The 26155-nt window shown below is 46.2% G+C and overlaps 1 protein-coding gene across 1 annotated transcript in view; it reads left to right on the top strand.

Annotated features, from left to right (window-relative positions):
• Positions 1-20360, top strand: part of LOC148442632 (leucine-rich glioma-inactivated protein 1-like) — a 64121-nt gene extending 43761 nt beyond the window's left edge. Inside the window, exons 5-9 of the mRNA XM_088463693.1 lie at positions 3806-3877; positions 4087-4158; positions 8025-8203; positions 15048-15212; positions 18184-20360. Of these exons, the coding sequence (XP_088319819.1) occupies positions 3806-3877; positions 4087-4158; positions 8025-8203; positions 15048-15212; positions 18184-19046 (1351 nt within the window). The 3' untranslated portion in view covers positions 19047-20360. The remainder of the gene's footprint in view (positions 1-3805; positions 3878-4086; positions 4159-8024; positions 8204-15047; positions 15213-18183) is intronic.
• The last annotated feature ends 5795 nt before the right edge of the window (positions 20361-26155 follow it).

The raw sequence follows: 26155 nt of genomic DNA, 5'->3' as shown, positions 1-26155 counted from the left end.
CTGTCTAATCTCTCTATAGAGCTTCTGTCTAATCTCTCTATAGTACTTCTGTCTAATCCCTCTATAATGCTTCTGTCTAATCCCTCTTTAGTGCTTCTGTCTAATCTCTCTATAGTGCTTCTGTCTAATCTCTCTATAATGCTTCTGTCTAATCCCTCTTTAGTGCTTCTGTCTAATCCCTCTAAAGTGCTTCTGTCTAATCTCTCTATAATGCTTCTGTCTAATCCCTCTATAGTGCTTCTGTCTAATCTCTCTATAGTGCTGCTGTCTAATCCCTCTATAGTGCTCCTGTCTAATCCCTCTATAGTGCTCCTGTCTAATCCCTCTAAAGTGCTCCTGTCTAATCTCTCTATAGTGCTTCTGTCTAATCCCTCTATAGTGCTTCTGTCTAATCTCTCTATAATGCTTCTGTCTAATCCCTCTATAGTGCTTCTGTCTAATCTCTCTATAATGCTTCTGTCTAATCCCTCTTTAGTGCTTCTGTCTAATCTCTCTATAGTGCTTCTGTCTAATCTCTCTATAGTGCTTCTGTCTAATCCCTCTATAATGCTTCTGTCTAATATAGTGCTTCTGTCTAATCCCTCTTTAGTGCTTCTGTCTAATCTCTCTATAGTGCTTCTGTCTAATCTCTCTATAGTGCTTCTGTCTAATCCCTCTATAATGCTTCTGTCTAATATAGTGCTCCTGTCTAATCCCTCTATAGTGCTTCTGTCTAATCCCTCTATAGTACTTCTGTCTAATCCCTCTATAGTACTTCTGTCTAATCCCTCTATAGTACTTCTGTCTAATCCCTCTATAGTGCTTCTGTCTAATCCCTCTATAGTGCTTCTGTCTAATCCCTCTATAGTGCTTCTGTCTAATCCCTCTATAGTGCTCTCTATAGTGCTTCTGTCTAATCCCTCTGTAGTGCTTCTGTCTAATCCCTCTATAGTACTTCTGTCTAATCCCTCTATAGTGCTTCTGTCTAATCCCTCTATAGTGCTTCTGTCTAATCCCTCTATAGTGCTCTCTATAGTGCTTCTGTCTAATCCCTCTATAGTACTTCTGTCTAATCCCTCTATAGTACTTCTGTCTAATCCCTCTATAGTGCTTCTGTCTAATCCCTCTATAGTGCTTCTGTCTAATCCCTCTATAGTGCTCTCTATAGTGCTTCTGTCTAATCCCTCTGTAGTGCTTCTGTCTAATCCCTCTATAGTACTTCTGTCTAATCCCTCTATAGTGCTTCTGTCTAATCCCTCTATAGTGCTCTCTATAGTGCTTCTGTCTAATCCCTCTATAGTGCTTCTGTCTAATCCCTCTATAATACTTCTGTCTAATCTCTCTATAGTGCTCCTGTCTAATCTCTCTATAATACTTCTGTCTAATCCCTCTATAGTGCTCCTGTCTAATCCCTCTATAGTGCTTCTGTCTAATCCCTCTATAGTGCTTCTGTCTAATCCCTCTATAGTGCTCCTGTCTAATCCCTCTGTAGTGCTTCTGTCTAATCTCTCTATAGTGCTCCTGTCTAATCCCTCTGTAGTGCTTCTGTCTAATCTCTCTATAGTGCTCCTGTCTAATCTCTCTGTAGTGCTTCTGTCTAATCTCTCTATAGTGCTTCTGTCTAATCTCTCTATAGTGCTTCTGTCTAATCCCTCTATAGTGCTTCTGTCTAATCTCTCTATAGTGCTTCTGTCTAATCCCTCTATAGTGCTTCTGTCTAATCCCTCTATAGTGCTCCTGTCTAATCCCTCTATAGTGCTTCTGTCTAATCCCTCTATAGTGCTCCTGTCTAATCCCTCTATAGTGCTCCTGTCTAATCCCTCTATAGTGCTCCTGTCTAATCTCTCTATAGTGCTCCTGTCTAATCCCTCTATAGTGCTTCTGTCTAATCCCTCTATAGTGCTCCTGTCTAATCCCTCTATAGTGCTTCTGTCTGATCCCTCTATAGTGCTCCTGTCTAATTCCTCTGTAGTGCTGCTGCTGTCTAATCCCTCTATAGTGCTCCTGTCTAATTCCTCTATAGTGCTTCTGTCTAACCTCTCTATAGTGCTCCTGTCTAATCCCTCTATAGTGCTCCTGTCTAATCCCTCTATAATACTTCTGTCTAATCCCTCTATAATTCTTCTGTCTAATCCCTCTGTAGTGCTTCTGTGTAATCTCACTATAGTGCTCCTGTCTAATCTCTCTATAGTGCTGCTGTCTAATCCCTCTGTAGTGCTGCTGTCTAATCCCTCTGTAGTGCTTCTGTCTAATCCCTCTGTAGTGCTGCTGTCTAATCCCTCTGTAGTGCTTCTGTCTAATCCCTCTATAGTGCTTCTGTCTAATCCCTCTATAGTGCTCCTGTCTAATCCCTCTATAGTGCTCCTGTCTAATCTCTCTATAGTGCTCCTGTCTAATCTCTCTATAGTGCTCCTGTCTAATCCCTCTATAGTGCTTCTGTCTAATCCCTCTATAGTGCTCCTGTCTAATCCCTCTATAGTGCTTCTGTCTGATCCCTCTATAGTGCTTCTGTCTAATCCCTCTGTAGTGCTGCTGCTGTCTAATCCCTCTATAGTGCTCCTGTCTAATTCCTCTATAGTGCTTCTGTCTAACCTCTCTATAGTGCTCCTGTCTAATCCCTCTATAGTGCTCCTGTCTAATCCCTCTATAATACTTCTGTCTAATCCCTCTATAATTCTTCTGTCTAATCCCTCTGTAGTGCTTCTGTGTAATCTCACTATAGTGCTCCTGTCTAATCTCTCTATAGTGCTGCTGTCTAATCCCTCTGTAGTGCTGCTGTCTAATCCCTCTGTAGTGCTTCTGTCTAATCCCTCTGTAGTGCTGCTGTCTAATCCCTCTGTAGTGCTTCTGTCTAATCCCTCTATAGTGCTTCTGTCTAATCCCTCTATAGTGCTCCTGTCTAATCCCTCTATAGTGCTCCTGTCTAATCTCTCTATAGTGCTTCTGTCTAATCCCTCTATAGTGCTGCTGTCTAATCTCTCTATAGTGCTGCTGTCTAATCTCTCTATAGTGCTGCTGTCTAATCCCTCTGTAGTGCTTCTGTCTAATCCCTCTATAGTGCTTCTGTCTAATCTCTCTATAGTGCTTCTGTCTAATCCCTCTATAGTGCTTCTGTCTAATCCCTCTATAGTGCTTCTGTCTAATCCCTATATAGTGCTCCTGTCTAATCTCTCTATAATACTTCTGTCTAATCCCTCTATAGTGCTCCTGTCTAATCTCTCTATAATACTTCTGTCTAATCCCTCTATAATACTTCTGTCTAATCTCTCTATAATACTTCTGTCTAATCCCTCTGTAGTGCTTCTGTCTAATCCCTCTGTAGTGCTTCTGTCTAAACCATCTGTAGTGCTGCTGTCTAATCCCTGTCTAATCCCTCTGTAGTGCTGCTGTCTAATCCCTCTGTAGTGCTGCTGTCTAATCCCTGTCTAATCCCTCTGTAGTGTTTCTGTATAGAGGCATCGGGTGACCGGTTATAGAGTTGGATAAAACGCCTGCCAGAAAGTTAGACTTTGGGGGAGATGTATGAACCCTTCTCTAGTGGAACGTTGGAGAAGACACAACCAATCAGCTACTAGCTATTATATAGCTTTGACTTGATAAATGATAGCTAAAAGCTGATTGGTTACTATGGGTAATTCCTCCACTCGTCGCCTTTATAAGGTTTGATACATCCCCCTTATGGATTTTATTTTATGTTACCTAATTTTTTTTTGTTGGAGCTTCAAAGCCAATTTTAACCACTGCCAGAGATTGGGCCAAGCTTGTGGTCACCTCGTCAGCACTAAGTATATGAGAACATGTAAGATAATCTTTTTAACTTCATCAGGTTCATTGAAAACAACAACATCAAATCGATCTCAGGAAACGCACTGCGCGGACTGCGGTCGCTGATTCACCTGTGAGTATAAGACTAGGGGCGAGGTGCAGATGTAGCTCTATAGGGCTAACCGGAGGGATAGTTGGTGATGAAAGATGGACGATTAGTACAATATCACAGGGCTATATACATTTCCATGTAAACTAATTGTCGGAGTGAGGGGACAGCTGGGTGAGGGGACAGATCCTGGTTTGACGTATAATCATTTAATCTGTTTCCCTCCCATACAGGAGTTTGGCTAATAATCATCTGGAATCGCTTCCCAGCGGGTTATTCCGGTCTCTGGCGGCCATCAAGCACATGTAAGGCAATAGGGGGAATAAGGACTTGGTTTAGTCTTACAGCCACCATGGGAGACAATGGCAATAATCTGACCCCTAGTATAATATATAGAGATATTATCACACCAAGACCTGTAAACGTATAAAACCAAACGTCTACAGGGTAAGTGCTTTTATCCAGCTACGAGAAATAGGAAACCTGTAATGGGATAGGGATCCGGTCTAAAGATCTACAGTAATTAGATAGACAATGTTAAATAGATGTTAGACCGTCAATAGGTCGACAGGGACAAAAGGTTGACACACTAAAGGTCGACATGTAGGAAGGTCGACAGATGCTAATGGTCGAAATGGTCAAAAGATCGACATGAAAATGGTCAAAACAAAAATGGTCGACACATGTTTTTGGGTTTTTTTAGATTTAGGGTTAGGCACTTACCAGAGGGTTAGGGTTAGGCACTTACCGGAGGGTTAGGGTTAGGAACAAGGAGGGAGAGTTAGGGTTAGACACTAGAAGAGATGGTTAGGGTCAGGCACTTACAGTCCACTATTTTTGTGTCGAACATTTACATGTTGACCTTTTGATCATGTTGACCATTTGTACATGTCGACATTCTTACATGTCGACCTTTAGTGTGTCGCTCCTTTGTCCCTGTTGACCTTTTGTCCCTGTCGACCTATTGACTGTCTAACATGATACATCTGGTGTATATCTAAACATTGTCTACCTTTTTACTGTAGATCTTTCAATCCACATAAATGAGATAATGCCGGCGTTCACCATGGGGGTCTCATCACAACAAGCAGCAACACCTCCACATGATTCCATAGGGGCTCACATGTCAGCCATCAGTTATTTGTCACTTTAAATAAACGTGGACTCATAATGCAGCCAAAGTAACATCATAAATAGGAAATGACACCAAGGGCAGGACTGGCCGTCCAGTACTGCTGGCAAATGTCAGAAGGACGATGGCCTGATGGGCCGGTCCAGATTGAAACCTGGCCGAGCAGCTCTGCCTCCTGGCCCACTGCTTGACTGGGATAATGAGAGACATGGACATGTGGCGATGCCACGCCTCCTTTGTGCGAGCGCTCACGTCTACTTAGATGCATGTGCAGAGAGCTTGATGCCAGGGCTGGTCTGGAGCCCCTGTCCGTCCCTGATGCTTTCATTTAGTTGGTTCCAAAAGGGGTAATTATAGCCAGCAAAATGATTCTCCCACATGCACACCTGCCAGTAGTTCCGGTCTATATGTGAGGGGGTTAAAGTGCAACTTGTAGTTTTTTTAATTTTTTATACAATGCTTTTGCCAGGCAGCCAGGATCACTGTTAGTTCCCTAACGCTGTCACAGATATGTCTTGCCTCAAAGAGGTCTTCTACATTAACTAAAATTACCCCCCCCCCAATACTGGTATTTACTGTTGGTGGGGGTCCATATTACCGAATGCTCATCCAACCATGAGCTGGCTATCATTTCCATCCCAGGCTTTCTATACCTCCTCTCCTCTGGAGGACCCCAGTGATGTAAGTATTCGTACCGGCCCCAGCTAAAGAACTAGGGCCTGATTCTGGGTTGCATGCAGTGTAGATGCTGCGCACATTTGGATGACATTTTAAGTCTGTGCATTTGTCTGATTCGCACTGCGAATGTGTCCCGATAGTTAGCGCTCAGAGACACGTAGGATTAGACTGAGTAGGATTGGACGCAAAGGTCTGTGGAAATCAGTGGATGTTGCTGGGGGGTAACAGGGTGGCTAGGCCAATGTGGGCAAGTGACAGGCTGCGTCCAAAGACGCACAACGGTCACACAGGACGCCATGTTCAGACGGAGAAACTCCACCAGCTATAGGGCTAGTGCAAGTTTTCATGGTGCGTTCGATTGTGCTTCTAATGGCGCACCGAGATGGATTTGTACCATCGCAAGACTGAGAATCTGCCCCCTAGTGTGGGTGATAGGGTTGGATAATAATATTATAACGGATTTACAGTTAGGGGTATATTTATCTTGGTTGATTTTGTGTTTTGGGGGGATTTTGCATTCAGTTTTGAGCCCCAGAGATTTACTAAAGTCAAAAGCGAATATAAAACCGAATCCACTTCAAAACTGAAAATCATCTAAACATCGGTACTTTAGCATAGACCAACATAGGATCCCCTCATTTACTAATATTTAATTTGTAGCCGAACACAAATTCCCCAAAATAATAGACCTGCTCCATGCTGGCAATTTTACACAGAAACATGCACAGATCAATGAGATCCATGAAGGCTTCTGTGCGAAAAAAAAACTATTAAAAGAGTAAAATAAAAATGAATTGTGGGGTCCACCTCTAAATGCACAACCAGCACTGAGCTTTTCTGAGCTGTTCCTGATTGTGAAAATATGGGGGAAAAAGACGTAGGGTTCCCATGTATTTTTATAAACCAGCACCATGCTCAGTCAGCCAGTCCTGGTTTTGAAATATGGGGGACAAAATGAGTAGGGGTTCCCCTATTTACCAAAATTAGCACCTGACTCTTTCTAGTTGGGGTGTAATGCCACAGACATGGGATTCTTTCACCAGGTCCCCCAGCCAAAGAATTATCACCTGACTACTAGTCAGCTCAGGCTGGGGATCTCTAAAGAAATGGGGACCCCCCAATAAAGAGGTTCCCGCTCCTCAGGGCACCCCAGACCTGGGCTGAGGGTGGCAGGTTGATTTTGTCAAAAATAAGATGAATTAATATTGTCTTGACAGTAGAACTAGAGGCCCCAGCAAGACTCCTCTGCATGCTGATATTTGAAGAACCACAAGTACTAGCATGTGGGGCATTAAGGGACCGCTGGTACCTCTAGTTCACCTGCAAAAGAAATATTAAATTAAGTACAAGACTCACACACCGCGAAAGTACAACTTTATTACACTCACACATACTCACTTGTAATCCCTGTAGCCATTCATGTCCTCTAATTCATGTAGGTATCAATGTCTTCAGAAAACAAAAAACAACAATACCAGAGCCACGGACATAAGTATCATCCTCTAAGGATGGTACTTCTCGATTGATGGCTCAGCCAGGGAAATTCACATAGAAATGCATTGGCTGAGCGTTTATTGGTTGAGACAGATGAGCCTCTGCCTCTCTCAGCCAATGAGCGGTACCCACCATTGACTTCAATGGTGGGAACCACTAGGTAACCACTAGAAAGAGTCCGGTGCTAATTTTGGTAAATATGGGGGACCCCTACTTATTTTGTCCCCTGTATTTCCAAAATCAGGACTGGTTCACTGAGCCTGGTGCTGGTTGATGTATTGCCCCCCTGTATTTCTACAACCAGCACCGGCTCAGAAAAGCCCAGAGCTGGTTGTGTATTTAGGGGGGTGCCCCACTTTGTTTTGTTTTTTTATTTTATACTCTTAATAGTTTTATTTTCACACAGAACCATGCTTGGATCTCACTGATCTGTACATATTTCTGTGTAACTGGCACCTTCTCATGCTAAATCACCAGCATGAAGCAGGGCTATTATTATTATAGGTATTTAGTGTTCAATTCACTGTTCGATTTTATGCTTGATTTTGGCATGGGCATCCAAAGCCGAACAATAAATCACTAATCAAAATTGAACCACCACGAATTTGATTTAGAAAAGTCTTACAGGTGAACTAAATCGAACATAAAATCGAATGCAAAATCAAACTTTGCTAAATATACCCCATAGAATAAAAAATGCCCAAGGTGGTAAATGCTGGAGGTATGTAATTGATATCAGACACCCCTTTCAGGGAATTAGAGATATTTGGGTGTGTACACCTTACACATGAGGGAAACAGAGCATCTATGCTTAGAATGTTCCATATTAGAAGCCCACAGAAGTGTAACAGTGACTTTTGCCTGCAGAGATCTGCGTGGAAACCCGTTATACTGTGACTGCCAGATCAAGTGGCTCGTGCAATGGATCAGCGGGGAGGGGAAGAACGTGGCTGTGTGGCCCCCTTTACCGTGTGAGGAACCAGCTAAATTTAAAGGGATGACCTTAAATAACCTATCGGAGAAAGACTTCTACTGCATGAGCAGCAGTGAGTACCGTGCACCTGTGTCTTACTTGTACAGTCTATGCAGGTCTTACATTTTTCCAGCTGGATAACAGAGGGGTCCCCGTGGCTGTGTAAAGGGAATACAAGCTCTATATGTTTATGTATTTGTCTAATGTAAAGATAAAGACATGAGTGTATGGGATGTTCGTATTTGTCATATTATTGGGGGGTGTGGGGCGTATGACATCATTGGAGTGTTACCAAGTTTTGGTTAGAATAAGGCAAAGAAGGGGCGGATGCAACCCCCCGAGTGTGATCATCGCCCAAGCAGGGGGCTTATTTTACATTTTATTTCACCTTTACCGGGACGGTCCTGTGAGGACAGAACTTGCATTATGGTCCATTGGGGGAGGGGCCGGGCGCTACCATTATCATTCAGGACCAGCCTCTGTACAGAATGATGCTTTGTCATGCTGGATACACACTGGCAGATATATTGTGTGTGCATCGGCCAGTGTGTACCAGCGATATGTCTGTGAACGACGTTGTTCACAGACATATCACGCCAGCCATACTGCACAGCCGCTGCCCAATATATCTGCACATACACTTGCTGCGCGGGCCGGCGTTGATTGACAGCTCAACTGGGCGGGCGCATGTAAGTGCCCGCCCAGCTGTGATGTCATTCACGATGAATCGGGCAGTCTGCAGATTTTACAGCACATTTGTTCCACATACAGACACATCGGTCAGGTTTGTACCCACCGTGAGAGTTAGCAGGAACTGACGATCTACTTATGGGTGTTGTCTGCCATAGTTGAGGGGTAACATCATACTTACCGACACTCCTGGGCAGCTGTCCGGGAGCAGCAGGAGGGGACCTGCTAATCTCCTCTTCGGGGGGCAGGGCCAGACTATAGATCAGTGTTGGCTAACCTTGACACTCCAGCTGTTGTGGAACTATATATCCCAGCATGCCCTTCCACAGTTTTAGCATGCCCTAATAGCAAAACTCTAGCAGTGCATGCTGGGTTATGTAGTTCCATAACAGCTGGAGTGTCAAGGTTAGCCAACACTGCTATAGACACAATTAGGCCCCGATTCGCGGGTCCGTGAGGGGGCGGGCTAAATGATGCGATTTGCGCCATTCAGCCCTGTCCCTTCCCTACGGACCCAAAAATTCCAGGTAAATCTCCCCATCTTGCCCACTTCACTAGGAAGGGGTGGGATGCGGGAGATATGCCTACTCTTCCAGGGGTGCGGGGGGTTACCCAAAAAATCGGGAGCCTCTCGCGATTCCCGGGAGAGTAGGCATGTATGGGTAACATGAACTTCCAAACGCTTGTACTATGTAAAATGTTGGAACTTTATACAGGCTAATAATAATAATAATAATAATAATAATAATGTAATAATAATAATAATATAATAATATAATAATAATAATGTAATAATGTAATAATAATAATAATATAATAATGATAATAATTGTAATAATAATAATAATAATAATAATAATAATAATAATAATGTAATAATAATAATAATAATAATAATAATAATAATAATAATGTAATAATAGAAACAAATGAGGCAATAGCTTATTGTGCTGCTTGTAGTCACTATTGTGCTTTGTGTTATGCACTTTGTGTATTGTGTTCTGTTGCTGCCCCCTACTGGTGTCTGTGGGAGAAGGCAGCTGTTGTTGCAGTGATGCTGAATCCTTTAGTAGCTGAGACCCCCAATGCCAGTCTGTCAGCGTAGTATTGTATTGGGTCTCTGTAACGGTTAGTAATATAATGCACTGTATATCTGATTCTGATTCTTTCTTCTGCATTTATAGGGAGCCACATGTGCTACGCAGTGCTATACCGAAGGCAAATAATACAAAACAGTAAATAGTACATTACAGTAATAACAACTACCAAATAGCACTACAGTCACAACACAACAATGGGAGCAGGGGGTACAGAGGAAGTACATCTGTACCCATTAGTGTAGGCACAACTAACAGGTTTAGAGCCACTAAAGGGGGGAAGGGAGAGAGGCATTGGTGCCTGGGGGCACTGATCCCAAGGAGGCGGGTGTGCTGCTGGTGTGTGAGAGCAGTAGGTAGTGAGAACAGGAGGGGGGAGGACTCTGCCCATTGGAGCTTACAATCTAAAAGGAGGGGGGGAGGGGGGACTGCGAATTGTCTCATTTTGCCAGTGTGTTTTGTTCTATTCCAGCAGCAGGAAACATTAGTGCCAGAGAGTGAGATGGGCAGTTGGCACCTTACAGCTGCCCCAGTATAGCCTGGCTGCACAGTTGGGGGACTTGTATGATTTAGGGGCGCTGTAACGGCGGAGTACAGGAGAGGAGATAGTAGAGATAACTGCAATGCTGACAGGTTCCAAATACATCTATAAAAATGCTCAGGCATTTCCCGAGCACTATAATGTGATATTAGATGGGATTCCTGCAGTTTCATAGTAACTCCATGACCCGAGCTATAAAATACACCACAGGGGCCTGATGTAGAGAGGTTTTGCTACTGCGCTTACGCGAAAAGTCCAGGAATTCCTCACTGCACCCACTAACCCACGTGTCCTATGCCGCTCGTGATTGCATATGGCATCGCTAGCACTTGTGATTGGGAGCATCAGGGTGGAGACTGGGAGGTGACCTAAAGTGATAGCAATAAGGGCTCTTTCATAGGCGTGTTATGGGGGTGTCATGGGCGTGTTATGGGGGTGTCATAGGCGTGTTGTGGGGGTGTCATAGGAGTGTTATGGGGGTGTCATGGGCGTGTTATGGGGGTGTCATAGGAGTGTTATGGGGTGTCATAGGCATGTTATGGGGGTGTCACGGGCGTGTTATGGGGGTGTTATGGGGGTGTCATAGGCGTGTTATGGGGGTGTCATGGGCGTGTTATGGGGGTGTCATAGGAGTGTTATGGGGGTGTCATGGGCGTGTTATGGGGGTGTCATGGGCGTGTTATGGGGGTGTTATGGGGGTGTCATGGGCGTGTTATGGGGGTGTCATGGGGGTGTAATGGGCGTGTTATGGGGGTGTCATGGGCGTGTTATGGGGTGTCATGGGCATGTTATGGGGGTGTCATAGGCGTGTTATGGGGGTGTCATGGGCGTGTTATGGGGTGTCATGGGCGTGTTATGGGGGTGTCATAGGCGTGTTATGGGGGTGTCATAGGCGTGTTATGGGGGTGTCATGGGCGTGTTATGGGGGTGTCATGGGCGTGTTATGGGGGTGTCATGGGAGTGTTATGGGGGTGTTATGGGGGAGTCATAAGAGTGTTATGGGGGGTGTCATGGGCGTGTTATGGGGGTGTCATAGGCGTGTTATGGGGGTGTCATGGGCATGTTATGGGGGTGTCATGGGCGTGTTATGGGGGTGTCATAGGAGTGTTATGGGGGTGTCATGGGCGTGTTATGGGGGTGTCATGGGAGTGTTATGGGGGTGTTATGGGGGTGTCATGGGCGTGTTATGGGGGTGTCATGGGGGTGTCATGGGCGTGTTATGGGGGTGTCATGGACGTGTTATGGGGGTGTCACGGGCGTGTTATGGGGGTGTCATAGGAGTGTTATGGGGGTGTCATGGGCATGTTGCAAATACCCCTCTTCAGAGGCCATTTTTGGTTGGATGTGAGGAGAGTCGCTAGAGTAGACCCTAGGCCAGGGTTAGGCAATAAGCAGCCACTCCTGCCCCAGGCTAATGCAAATGTTGATAGTGCAACCGATGTTGCATCAATGTTGTAGTGTTTACAACCTTCATCACAAATACAGGGACCACTTATCCTGAACGTGGTCATCTCACCGCTCATACACTCCATCGCACCATGGAGCACAAAGGCTGAGATTATCATTTCATATTCCCGAAACCGATATGGAAAGCGCGGCTGCATTACCAACCATCTCTAAATTGGGCCTAATGTGCGACTCCATCCTTAAGGCGGGTATCCACTACCCGATTAAACAGAGCGATTGAACGATAACGTTAATCGGGCACAAATTGGGCATGCAAATGTCGGAAACAACCAGCGATGCGCGCTCCCGCTGGTCATTTCTGACATCACTCATCGCCCGAACATGTCGGCCAATCTGCCGATAGCGACATATTGACCATGTTCGGGGATGATGGAGAGTGCCTGCACTCCGCTACATATCGTTCAGTGTGAGCACTGCAGGGGATGGGGAACGACGGTACGATTACGATGTTGTAATCATACTGTCTTCCCTGGGTCGGGTAGTGGATGCGCGGTATTAGCGATATGTTTATCCTCTTACAGCAGGAGATGCCAACATCAGACTGAGATTATTGGTGTTTACTGTAACGATCATCGCTATAACACAACAAGCTATAAATATTTATACAACACTGTGATAATTCCTCTGAAAAATAATTGTATTTACAAATAGACAATGACAGAGTCTGATGTTCAAATAAACAGTGAAACAATAAACAATTGATGACTTTGTTCCTATCTGCTGAGACTTTAAAGAATGTGAGACATCAGAGCAACAAACCTATCGCTGGAACAAAACCGTATTTGTCTTCTTTAATTGTTATACAAAATGATTATACTGTACACACTACTGCGTGTTACAGGCAGGGGCGTGTAGAGGTGGGCGGGCCCAGGTGAAAGGAGGGGGCGTGGCCACATCTCCTTTTGGATTTGCTCACAAAAAAAAAGACTTCTGCAGCGCTGCGTGCTCGGGAGGGGGACGCTGTGAGCCCCCCAGCCCGGCGCAAAGCCCTCCCACTGCTGGGCTGCTGTGATTTAAGAGGGAAGGGGAGCAGCGGGCCCGGGTAATTAGTACCCGCTCCCCCCCACCCCCCTCACGGTGCCTCTGGTTACAGGCGGAGTCGGTACTAGACATTTGCCGCCTGTGCCAGAGAGGGCACCGGCATGTATAAATAATTGTGTGTATTAGGGGCCTATTTACCACGATCCGCATTTAAAATGCCGTTGTGGGGCGAGGTGCATGACGCCGCTTTTAGCATGCATGCCTGCACTCGTAATGCCGGTATGCATAAAGGAGTGTGCAAAGGACCGCTTTCTTGGTAAGAGCAGCCCTTTGCAAATGAGGGACATTCGGGCCTATTGTATCCCTCCCAGGGAAGTCTCCAGTAAGAAGCCCGTAGGTTTCTATTAGGCAATGTCATCTATGCGTAGTATAAGAAAGTATTGTCGTATCCCAGCGCTCTACCTATATTTTGTGGCTACCTATAAAGTATTTTCTTTTAGTCAGTGTTGCGTCATGCATGTATTTCTTTTATTTAAAATAAAATGAATCATACAGTTTCAAATTATGCCTCTTGTAGTAGTTGCAGGTTTGTATATATGGGGCAGCACAGATGGTGTAATGGTTAGCATTACTGCCTCACAGCATTAAGGTCATGGGTTCGATTGCCACTACGGCCCTAACTGTGTGGAGTTTGTGGGGTGCGGTTCGGTTAAGTTGATTTAGCTGCTTTGCATTAGGGTGATTAGTGAGGGTGACACATTATGTGGATAAAGTGATATGTGGTGGTAAATTTCATTATAGTATGATTGATATAATTATTTGTAACAGTGTCTGTAGCATTCTGGAGATTAGTAACATTTAATGTAGACATTTGTTGCAGTATTTGTAACATTCAGCCACAGTGTATAAATACTAAGTTATTCACTGTAGGTATTTTTTTGTGTATAGGTCAATATTTTCATAATTATGAATATTATTTCTTATTGTATATATTTACTCCTTATTTGTTGAGTGTTGTGTATAGAAATACATTATATAACATGCAATGTTTATTCACTTCGTGTTTATATGTCTCTTTTTACTAAACTGTGTTTACCTATGATTCAATTGGAACAGGGTTATTAATTCGACAGATTTATAGAATGAGTTCTGGTTACTTTAGAGTAAATAGGATTTTAGAGAATATTTTGTATTTCTAGGTCTATGTTTAGACCACTTGGTCTAAGTGGACCTAATGTCATTATCCATTTTATTTCTGCTTTATTTATTTTTTTGTTCTGATCTCCTCCTCTCCAATTGGATTCTATTTTTTTCTATTGCTGTGAATGTGAGTTTACTAGGATCTTGGTTGTTGTGTTGTTTGAAATGTTGCGAGACGCTGTGCATCTCAAAACCATTAATGATATTTCTCCTATGTTCTCCGATCCTCTGATTCAATTGTCTGATTGTCTTGCCCACATACTGTTTTCCGCAATGACATTCTAGCAAATATAATGATGCCCTTTGTGTCACATGTCATAAATTGTTGTATCTGATACGTCTTTCGTGTTGCGTTAGAGAAAAATGTTGTCGTGGGTTTCGTTGTTTTGTTTCCCATGGTGAGACAGTTTTTACATTTCCCACAATGGAAGAAACCATTGTTTTTGCGAGAGGTGATAATTGATGATTGTTGGTCATTTTTTGGTTTTATGTGGTTATGTACGAGTTGCTTTTTGATGCCCGAGGCTTTTCTGAAAACTATTGTTGGTCTTGATGGGAGAATGTTTTTTGAGTGTTTCCTCTTTCAATAGCGTGTTCCAATGTTTATTCAATATTTTTTTTATATTGTTTGAAGCTGTATTGTAATCTGTTATGAAGTAAACTGAGCGATAGGCCCTTTTTGAGCGCTAAAACACACACCGAAATATTCAATCTAATGTCATCTATGGACGCCATTGTCTATGGGGAGCAAGATGTGGAACGTTTTGCTTCCCGCACTTGATGCATATGGATATGGGGAATATGGTCAAACTTGTCATTTTCTAGAGGTTTGACCGCATTTTTGGGGACAGTGCATCCCGCCCCATATCTCATGGTATTCTGCATATGGATGTGGATCTCCAGATTTAACTGTTGCCCTACTTTGCATTTTTTTTCTACAGACATCGTCCAACGTTGGACCTTCAAACTGTCGTCCTTGTCCGTCAAGTCTTTTGAATATCTCTCCGACCAGCATGTGGTGATCACTCACCCGTTTGAGGGTCGCTGCACCTTCCTGGAGTGGGATCACGTGGCTTACCAATTCAGGCACTACGACAGCATCAAAGGTGAGTTATTGGTGCTTCTGTTAAACCTTCCGTCACGAAACGCATAAAACTTTTTGTTACTATTGTTATTACTACAGTACATTTTCATATATTGTTTATCAAAATAGCACATTCATATATTGTTTATTAAAATAGCACATCACATATATTGTTTATTAAAATAGCACATCACATATATTGTTTATTAAAATAGCACGTTACTTACCTGTTCTCCAAAAGAGAAGCATCTGTTAATTGCGCTTTTGCTCGATCAGAGGTCTTCTGACTGGCGTCCTGTGTATGCTTCTGCGCATGTTTTTGGTTACTCTGCGCATGCGCAGTAGTAAAAGTATTCTTGTGGAATGCCGTTACTGACCGTCAGGCCTGTCCATGATTGCACCGGCAGTCCGTAAGAGTTTATATCCATACATACTGGCGGAAGATGTGCCATTTATTTTAGCATCGACTCAATAACGCGCTCTATTCTACGCATTGTGCAGAGCCAGAGACACGGGACACAGCTGGATGAACGGGTCATATAACACAAAAGGGGGTTTTAGCTTCCACAAACCATGGCAGAACTTTTAAGATAGTATAACCAATGGCAACCAACCACATTAACTATCATTTTTCTAGTGCAAATTATAAAATGCATGCAAGTATCTGATTGGTTGCTATCAGTGGTGGCTGCAGGGGTAGGTCTGCATCACAGCCCAAAATTCAAATAGGGAACCACACCAACTGCCAGTGAGTCCCGGACGGTGATGTTTGACAGCGTTTGGGGTGGCATTTGGTGTGACTCCCCTATTTGAATTTTGGACTACACTGCAGCCCCACCTCTGAAACCGCCACTGGTTGCTATGGACAACACCAATAAGGACAGTCAGAACTATCTGATGCCTGAGATCTGCTCTTGTGGAAAAGTTTTATCTCTCATGTGAACTTTGATTGTGAACAACATTTATGTGTATAGTGGTACTGAGGGGTGTGTAACGCTCTCAGGAGTCCCAGGACACAACCTAACATCAAGTTCAACAGCCCAAGATGGCACTGATCAGTCTCTATGTATTCTACGTCTATTCCACATCTAAGCTGGTAGAGATCAGGTGCCTGTAGGTGTAAGAATGACTATGCCCAGCAGAAGTAATATACAGCTCATTAATAACATACCCAATAATATGCCTAATGGGTAGGAATTAGGGTTAGGGATATTATTACTATTAAATGTACAAGTGTTCCACAGCATCGTACAGAGGGCAAAACCATAAGACGGTACAGGGTAAAACAGTACAGTACAGTACAAACAGCACTGACATCTCGACACAGCCACTGATGCAATGTGTGTAATTGAAATGTACAGCATCAGATGAGACCTGTAGCTATTAGTCTGGGTGCAGAGAATGGGTCTTGGTCGTTGGGAAAAAACCCCAGAGGAGTGGAGTCCTGGGGCAGAGAGCAGAAGGAGGATGTGTAGAGTGTAGCTAGTGTGCAAGGGAAGTAGATAATGAGAACAGGAGGGAGGAAGGCCCTGCTCATTGAGCTTACAGTCTAAATGGAAAGGGGAGGCAAACAGAAGACATAAGGGCTAGGTGAGTGTAAGGGGAGTTAAGGGCAGGAAACAGGAGTGAGAGAATTTCAGAGTACAAAAGGATGAGATACATTATGTGGTGACATATGGTTAAGTGGTGGACGGATATTCTTTTATGAACAGGTGGGTTTTCAGCGCCCGCTTAAAGCAATGCAGGCATGGGGGATAGTCTGATAAAACGAGGGAGATCATTCCAATGGTGGGGGCAGCTCTGGAGAAATGTTAAATTCTGGAGTAAGGGAAGAGGGCCTTGTATGTAGTAGATTAGTGTTTGAAAAAGACTCTGTAGGACAAGGGAAGCTAGTGAAGGGCTTCACAGAGAGGGGAGGCAGATGTGGTGAGGTGTGAGAGGACGATAAGTCTGGCTGCAGCATTGAGTGCAAATTGGAGAGGAACAAGATGGGAGCAGGGGAGTGCAGTGAGGAGAAGGTTGCAGTAGTCGGGAGAAGATCAGTGAGTGGACAGTGGTTTTGGTGGCATCCTGGGAGAGGAAGGGTCTGATACGAGGGATGTTGCGGAGCTGGAAATGACAGGATAGGGCAAGAGATTGAATGTGGGGGGTGAAGGAGAGGGAAGAGTCAAGAATGACTCCCAGGCAGCAGAGTTGGGCAACAGAGGAGATAGTGGTGTCATTGACAGTGATTGAGAGGTTGGGAGGGGAGGGGACTAGATGGAGGGAAGACATTCAGTTCAGTTTTGGCCATGTTGAGTTGTGGAGAACACTCGGGAATCCAGGAAGAGATGGCAGATAGGCAACTAGACACCCGAGAGAGCAGGGAAGGGGAGAGCTCAGGAGAGGAGATGTAGATGTGAGGGTCAGCAGCATAGAGGTGGCGAGGAGGTGTACAGAGCAAAGAGCACAGGGCCAAGGACAGAATCCCGACAGGAAAGAAATACTCACTGGATTGATGTAGCATCAGAGGTCCTACCCAGAAGTGACGGTCACCTGACCGCCAGCACCCGGAAGATGCCGCTGCAGCCATCGGAAGCAGGTAAGTCACCACTGGTCCACTAAGGACGATATGTCAACATTCTAACATGTCTTCTCATGATGAATGATGACATTATAACTGTCATCATATCATACCCAGCCCCTCATGGCCATATCCCCAGAAATATGAGTATTATTAGGCGTTCTATTGGGTATGTTATTACTGATATGTATATCATCATAACTGTTGATTTTGTGGTGTCAACATAATGAATTTTGACATTGTCAACCGTTTGTCTACATTCCGCCCATGGTGATTTTTTGCTCATTAATATACACAATAGTAATAATATGCCACAATGATGCCCTGTATTTGCGCATGTATAAATGGTGCTACAGTGTTGGTAATCCGCCTCACATAACATTTATGACTCTGGTGGTATTCATTATGTCTTTTTGTTTCAAACCTGTAGGTATCTCCATTGTCTCCTGCCTGCCATTGGTGATCAAACAGCAGCTGTTCGTCGTGGTGGCCAAACTTTTTGGCGGCTCCTCTGTTTATCGTCGGGACCCATCGGCTGGAAGCGCTTCCTCCTTTCAACTTTTCCAACACTTTCCCGACATTCGCAAGCCCAACGACATTGAGAGCTTCACTACAGCGGAAGGTGAGCACTACTTCATCATTGCAGACAGCGCAAAGTCTGGGGCTAGCACCTTGTACCGGTGGGATGGTCGTGGATTCTATCCTCAACAACAGCTGCCTCGCTGGCACCGCGATACTGACGCTGAAACTCTCCTCCTCTCCGGTTCCCCTCACCTCATCATGAGCAGCGGTTCTCAAAGGCCACTTGTCTACCGGTTTGAGAACAAGCGTTTAGTAAGGCTGACGGATATCCCTGAGGCTTGGGATGTGTATGCTGTGAAGCACTTCACGGATGCAGAGGATGGGGTGTTCGCCTGCTTGGTCCGGTATATGGGGGACTCCTCACTCGTACGTTGGGATGGTTCCATGTTTCGCCAACTCCAGCAGCTTCCATCCCGTGGTTCCCACGTCTTTCAACCTCTCTTGCTCGGCCAACGGTGGCACGCACTCCTTGGTAATGATTTTGGCTACACTTGGGTTTACCAGCTGGAAAAATGGAAACATTGGGAGGTTGAAGAATCAAATGATAAGGATGGACCTCCAGGACCATTGGTGCCATTGCAGGAACTGAAGGTCCTGGAAGCCCGCGCTTTCACCACTGTCAAGGTGCGGGGCCGGCAGTTTGTGTTCGTGGCAAGTTTTGGAGGGGATACCGTGGTGTATGAATATGTGGAAAAGGAAAACACAGTATGAAGCAATAAAACTATTAACAAGTGCAGGGGGAAACTGGACACCTCACGGTATAGACCAAAGCCTTGTGAAAAGGCCTAAAAACAGATACTGTAAGCCTACTAAAAATGCAAAAAGACACCCACCTATGGTCAGCATAAGTCACCAATGTTTACAGGGACAACCAAAGACATTGCCAGCAAGTGTTGCTAAACGTTTCAAGTGTTTAAAGTTGTGCATAATAATTTAAAGGTTCTAGTCTAGTTTCAGCTGGGCCTATACCAGAGATATGGGGGCATATTCAATTGGGCGCGAGGTTTAGCGAGGTAAAAGACCTTGTGTCCCTCGTGCCCAATTTTGGAATACCGCAGGTATGCATACTCCCAATACCTGCGGTAGCCAATAAAAAAAATGGTCGCAGGGTTTTCAGCTCTGAAAACCCCGCAGTGCGAGACAAAAAAAAAAAAAAAAAAATCTTCACTTACCTGGCCGGAGGGCTCCGTGGTCTCCGCGGCTGCCGGGGGCCTCCTCTCCATCTTCTGAGTGGAGAGGGGGCTGCTGGGAGGCTCCAGGGGCTGGTGGAAGGGGCAAGGGCTGCATGGAGATGTAGTTCTTCCTGCACCCATTCCGGGGGGGGGGTACACAGACACTGGGGGGGTCACACACACACACTGACATACTCACCCTGCAGCAGAGGACCTGGGTTTCGACGCTGGATGAAGAAGATGCAGAAGATAGCGCTGCAGAAGGTGAGTAATTAAAGACTAATTAAGCAAATTGGAAACTTCCCATTGCATAATTAGTCCTTAGGTGGGGGTGGGGGGTCCCAGAGCAAGTCCCACTGATTTTACCCCAAAATAACGATTTTGGGAAAAATCACACTTGCGCTGGAGGTGCGTGAAAAAAAACCTCCTGGGGCACAAAAAATAAAAAAAAACGCAACTAATTGTATAGCAGAAATCCCGCACCTGCAGGTAAAACCTCATAAGTGCTGGATTTTTGATATTCACGCACCCAATTGAATATGCCCCATGGACTGGAGCCTGGTTCCACCTCATCTGGGATAATCCAGCAGGGATATAGCAGGATAGGAGCACTTGAGGCCAGAGGCACACAGGGAGCGAGTGTACAGAAAACTGACCAGGCTACAAAATTAATTTTTTTATTAAGCCAACAAAAATATTACTGACTGACAGGTTTTCAGTGACTTCAAATACAAAGAATCGATCTGTTATCAAACACCATCAGCAACTTCCTTATAATGATAATGAAAAATAAATATGCTGCGTGTAACCTGTATACGACTGGATTTGAGTTCTACACTATTTTAAAGAGGTTCTATCAGGGCCCAGAGTATAACACAGAATCACATTGCAATGTATTGTGGGGTGACTGCTGGCTGGTAATACTTATTCATTCCTACAGAGGGCCCCACTTTGCTCTTCTGCCTATTATCTAGTCAACCAGTCAGCTGCAAGTGACACAGGGGTGTCAGTAGCTCTGGAATATCCGGGTCTCCTGACTGCTGCACCTGCCCAGAGTACCTTCAGTTGTCTGCAGTAGGCATACTGTACCCACCAAGTACTGACCGTTCTATGAAAAGTAGATGCCAATATAAAAACCTTACAAATATTTGGTAATACTAGAAGGTGTGTTTGGTGAGGCTCAGGGGACCTATTGTGGTCACTGAGAGCAACCTTTAGCTACTCAGATAATAAGAGTTTTCACAGTAGCACAGAATGTTTCAGTCAGGGCCAGCACGATGCGGTGAGGCGCCCCTGTGCAGCAGGGAGGCACCGGGCTGGAGAGGACCCGCCACCTTCTCCATTTGCAGGATTTTGTTACCAGCAGGTGACCGGCAGCTCCTCCCCTGCAGCCATAGGCTGGAGCTCTTTCCTGAGGTCCGCCTTCCAGCTCCTGCAGTGTGTGTAGGGAGAGACGTCATGGCATCTCTCCCATAGTACTGAGTGCGAGGAGCTGTCTGAGGGCAGCAGGCACAGGAGCGGGGCTTCAGGTAACTACAGTGCTGTGTGTCTGTGTGGCATTATGTATAGGGGGCAGTACTGCAGTGGGCATTATGTGTATAAGGGGCACTACCACTGTGGCATTGTGTATAAGGGGCACTACCACTGTGGCATTGTGTATAGGGGGCACTACCACTGTGGCATTGTGTATAGGGGGCACTACCACTGTGGCATTGTGTGTATAGGGGGCACTACCACTGTGGCATTATATTTCTAGGGAGCACTACTACTGTGGCATTTGTAAGGGACACTATTACTGTGAGCATTATATGTATAAGGGGCACTACCACTGTGGCATTATGTTTCTAGGGGGCACTACTACTGTGGCATTATGTGTATAAGGCACACTTCTACTGTGGCATTATATGTATAAGGGGCACTACTACTGTGGCATTATATGTATAAGGGTCACTACTATGTGGCATTTGTATAAGGGACAATTCTACTTGGGCATGTGTATAAGGGGCACTACTGTGTGATTTAATGTGAATAAGGTACACTACTATGTGGTGTAATGTGAATCAGTGGCACTAAGTGTGGTGTAATGTGAATAAGATTGCGCTACTGTGTGGTGTAATTTGAATTGGGGGTACTATCTTGTGTCCATGCCCCTTCCTTGTGAGGCCATGACCCTTTTTTGCGGCGCATGCCTTAAACGTGTGCTGTACCTACTATAACAAATGAGAGGGAGGGTGCACATTTATACCACTCTAGAACTGACGCTGGTTTCAGTCGACAATTCAACTAGTTTTGTGACAGGCAATAATTATGTTAGTGAGGACAGGGCTGCATGTGACAGGGGCAGTGACAGGATGTGAGGAGGGGAATGGAGGCTGCAGGAAGCCACAGGCTGAGAGTTATATAGTGGGAGGAGCAGGGTTCCCAGCAGCACAGAGTATATCAGGAGATGAGTGATGTGTCAGTGAGGACAGGGCTGCATGTGACAGGGGCAGTGACATGATGTGAGGAGGGGAATGGAGGCAGCAGGAAGTCACAGACTGAGAGGTATATAGTGGGAGGAGCAGGGTTCCCAGCAGCACAGAGTATATCAGGAGATGAGTGATGTGTCAGTGAGGACAGAGCTGCATGTGACAGGGGCAGTGACATGATGTGAGGAGGGGAATGGAGGCAGCTGGAAGCCACAAACTGAGAGTTATAAAGTGGGAGGAGCAGGGTCCCCAGCAGCACAGAGTATATCAGGAGATGAGTGATGTGTCAGTGAGGACAGAGCTGCATGTGACAGGGGCAGTGACATGACGTGAGGAGGGGAATGTAGGCTGCAGGAAGCCACAGGCTGAGAGTTATATAGTGGGAGGAGCAGGGTTACCAGCAGCACAGAGTATATCAGGAGATGAGTGATGTGTCAGTGAGGACAGGGCTGCATGTGACAGGGGCAGTGACATGATGTGAGGAGGGGAATGGAGGCAGCAGGAAGTCACAGACTGAGAGGTATATAGTGGGAGGAGCAGGGTTCCCAGCAGCACAGAGTATATCAGGAGATGAGTGATGTGTCAGTGAGGACAGAGCTGCATGTGACAGGGGCAGTGACATGATGTGAGGAGGGGAATGTAGGCTGCAGGAAGCCACAGGCTGAGAGTTATATAGTGGGAGGAGCAGGGTTACCAGCAGCACAGAGTATATCAGGAGATGAGTGATGTGTTAGTGAGGACAGGGCTGCATGTTACAGGGGCAGTGACATGATGTGATGAGGGGAATGGAGGCAGCAGGAAGCCACAGGCTGAGAGTTATACAGTGGGAGGAGCAGGGTTACCAGCAGCACAGAGTATATCAGGAGATGAGTGATGTGTCAGTGAGGACAGAGCTGCATGTGACAGGGGCAGTGACATGATGTGAGGAGGGGAATGTAGGCTACAGGAAGCCACAGGCTGAGAGTTATACAGTGGGAGGAGTAGGGTCTTGCAGCAGCACAGAGTATATCAGGAGATGAGTGATGTGTTAGTGAGGACAGAGCTGCATGTGACAGGGGCAGTGACAGGATGTGAGGAGGGGAATGGAGGCTGCAGGAAGCCACAGGCTGAGAGTTATATAGTGGGAGGAGTAGGGTCTTGCAGCAGCACAGAGTATATCAGGAGATGAGTGATGTGTCAGTGAGGACAGGGCTGCATGTGACAGGGGCAGTGACATGACGTGAGGAGGGGAATGGGGGCAGCAGGAAGCTACAGACTGAGAGTTATATAGTGGGAGGAGTAGGGTCTTGCAGCAGCACAGAGTATATCAGGAGATGAGTGATGTGTTAGTGAGGACAGGGTTGCATGTGACAGGGGCAGTGACATGATGTGAGGAGGGGAATGGGGGCAGCAGGAAGCTACAGACAGAGTTATATAGTGGGAGGAGTAGGGTCTCGCAGCAGCACAGAGTATATCAGGAGATGAGTGATGTGTCAGTGAGGACAGGGCTGCATGTGACAGGGGCAGTGACATGACGTGAGGAGGGGAATGGGGGCAGCAGGAAGCTACAGACAGAGTTACATAGTGGAAGGAGCAGGGTCCCCAGCAGCACAGAGTATATCAGGAGATGAGTGATGTGTTAGTGAGGACCGGGCTGCATGTGACAGGGGCAGTGACATGATGTGAGGCGGGGAATGGGGGCAGCAGGAAGCTACAGACTGAGAGTTATATAGTGGGAGGAGTAGGGTCTCGCAGCAGCACAGAGTATATCAGGAGATGTGATGTGTCAGTGAGGACAGGGCTGCATGTGACAGGGGCAGTGACATGACGTGAGGAGGGGAATGGGGGCAGCAGGAAGCTACAGACAGAGTTACATAGTGGAAGGAGCAGGGTCCCCAGCAGCACAGAGTATATCAGGAGATGAGTGATGTGTCAGTGAGGACAGGGCTGCATGTGACAGGGGCAGTGACATGATGTGAGGAGGGGAATGGAGGCAGCAGGAAGTCACAGACTGAGAGGTATATAGTGGGAGGAGCAGGGTTCCCAGCAGCACAGAGTATATCAGGAGATGAGTGATGTGTCAGTGAGGACAGAGCTGCATGTGACAGGGGCAGTGACATGATGTGAGGGGAATGGAGGCAGCAGGAAGCCACAAACTGAGAGTTATATAGTGGGAGGAGCAGGGTCCCCAGCAGCACAGAGTATATCAGGAGATGAGTGATGTGTCAGTGAGGACAGAGCTGCATGTGACAGGGGCAGTGACATGATGTGAGGAGGTGAATGGAGGCAGCAGGAAGTCACAGACTGAGATTTATATAGTGGGAGGAACATTGTCCCCAAGCAGCACAGAGTATATCAGGAGATGTGTGATGTGTTAGTGAGGACAGGGCTGCATGTGACAGGGGCAGTGACATGATGTGAGGAGGGGAATGGAGGCAGCAGGATGTCACAGACTGAGAGGTATATAGTGGGAGGAGCAGGGTTCCCAGCAGCACAGAGTATATCAGGAGATGAGTGATGTGTTAGTGAGGACAGAGCTGCATGTGACAGGGGCAGTGACAGGATGTGAGGAGGGGAATGGAGGCTGCAGGAAGCCACAGGCTGAGAGTTATATAGTGGGAGGAGTAGGGTCTTGCAGCAGCACAGAGTATATCAGGAGATGAGTGATGTGTCAGTGAGGACAGGGCTGCATGTGACAGGGGCAGTGACATGACGTGAGGAGGGGAATGGGGGCAGCAGGAAGCTACAGACTGAGAGTTATATAGTGGGAGGAGTAGGGTCTTGCAGCAGCACAGAGTATATCAGGAGATGAGTGATGTGTTAGTGAGGACAGGGTTGCATGTGACAGGGGCAGTGACATGATGTGAGGAGGGGAATGGGGGCAGCAGGAAGCTACAGACAGAGTTATATAGTGGGAGGAGTAGGGTCTCGCAGCAGCACAGAGTATATCAGGAGATGAGTGATGTGTCAGTGAGGACAGGGCTGCATGTGACAGGGGCAGTGACATTATGTGAGGAGGGGAATGGGGGCAGCAGGAAGCTACAGACAGAGTTACATAGTGGAAGGAGCAGGGTCCCCAGCAGCACAGAGTATATCAGGAGATGAGTGATGTGTTAGTGAGGACCGGGCTGCATGTGACAGGGGCAGTGACATGATGTGAGGCGGGGAATGGGGGCAGCAGGAAGCTACAGACTGAGAGTTATATAGTGGGAGGAGTAGGGTCTCGCAGCAGCACAGAGTATATCAGGAGATGTGATGTGTCAGTGAGGACAGGGCTGCATGTGACAGGGGCAGTGACATGACGTGAGGAGGGGAATGGGGGCAGCAGGAAGCTACAGACAGAGTTACATAGTGGAAGGAGCAGGGTCCCCAGCAGCACAGAGTATATCAGGAGATGAGTGATGTGTCAGTGAGGACAGGGCTGCATGTGACAGGGGCAGTGACATGATGTGAGGAGGGGAATGGAGGCAGCAGGAAGTCACAGACTGAGAGGTATATAGTGGGAGGAGCAGGGTTCCCAGCAGCACAGAGTATATCAGGAGATGAGTGATGTGTCAGTGAGGACAGAGCTGCATGTGACAGGGGCAGTGACATGATGTGAGGGGAATGGAGGCAGCAGGAAGCCACAAACTGAGAGTTATATAGTGGGAGGAGCAGGGTCCCCAGCAGCACAGAGTATATCAGGAGATGAGTGATGTGTCAGTGAGGACAGAGCTGCATGTGACAGGGGCAGTGACATGATGTGAGGAGGTGAATGGAGGCAGCAGGAAGTCACAGACTGAGATTTATATAGTGGGAGGAACATTGTCCCCAAGCAGCACAGAGTATATCAGGAGATGTGTGATGTGTTAGTGAGGACAGGGCTGCATGTGACAGGGGCAGTGACATGATGTGAGGAGGGGAATGGAGGCAGCAGGAAGTCACAGACTGAGGGTTATATAGAGGGAGGAACAGGGTCCCCAGCAGCACAGAGTATATCAGGAGATGATTGATGTGTTAGTGAGGACAGGGCTGCATGTGACAGGGGCAGTGACATGATGTGAGGAGGGGAATGTAGGCTGCAGGAAGCCACAGGCTGAGAGTTATATAGTGGGAGGAGCAGGGTTCCCAGCAGCACACAGTATATCAGGAGATGAGTGATGTGTTAGTGAGGACAGGGCTGCATGTGACAGGGGCAGTGACATGACGTGAGGAGGGGAAT

This window comes from Taudactylus pleione, unplaced genomic scaffold, assembly GCF_031769625.1.
Source record: "Taudactylus pleione unplaced genomic scaffold, aTauple2 ptg001428l, whole genome shotgun sequence".
Taxonomy (NCBI): Eukaryota; Metazoa; Chordata; class Amphibia; order Anura; family Myobatrachidae; genus Taudactylus; species Taudactylus pleione.
The sequence above is the reverse complement of the archived record's forward strand: the minus strand, read 5'-3'. Positions and strand labels throughout refer to the sequence as shown.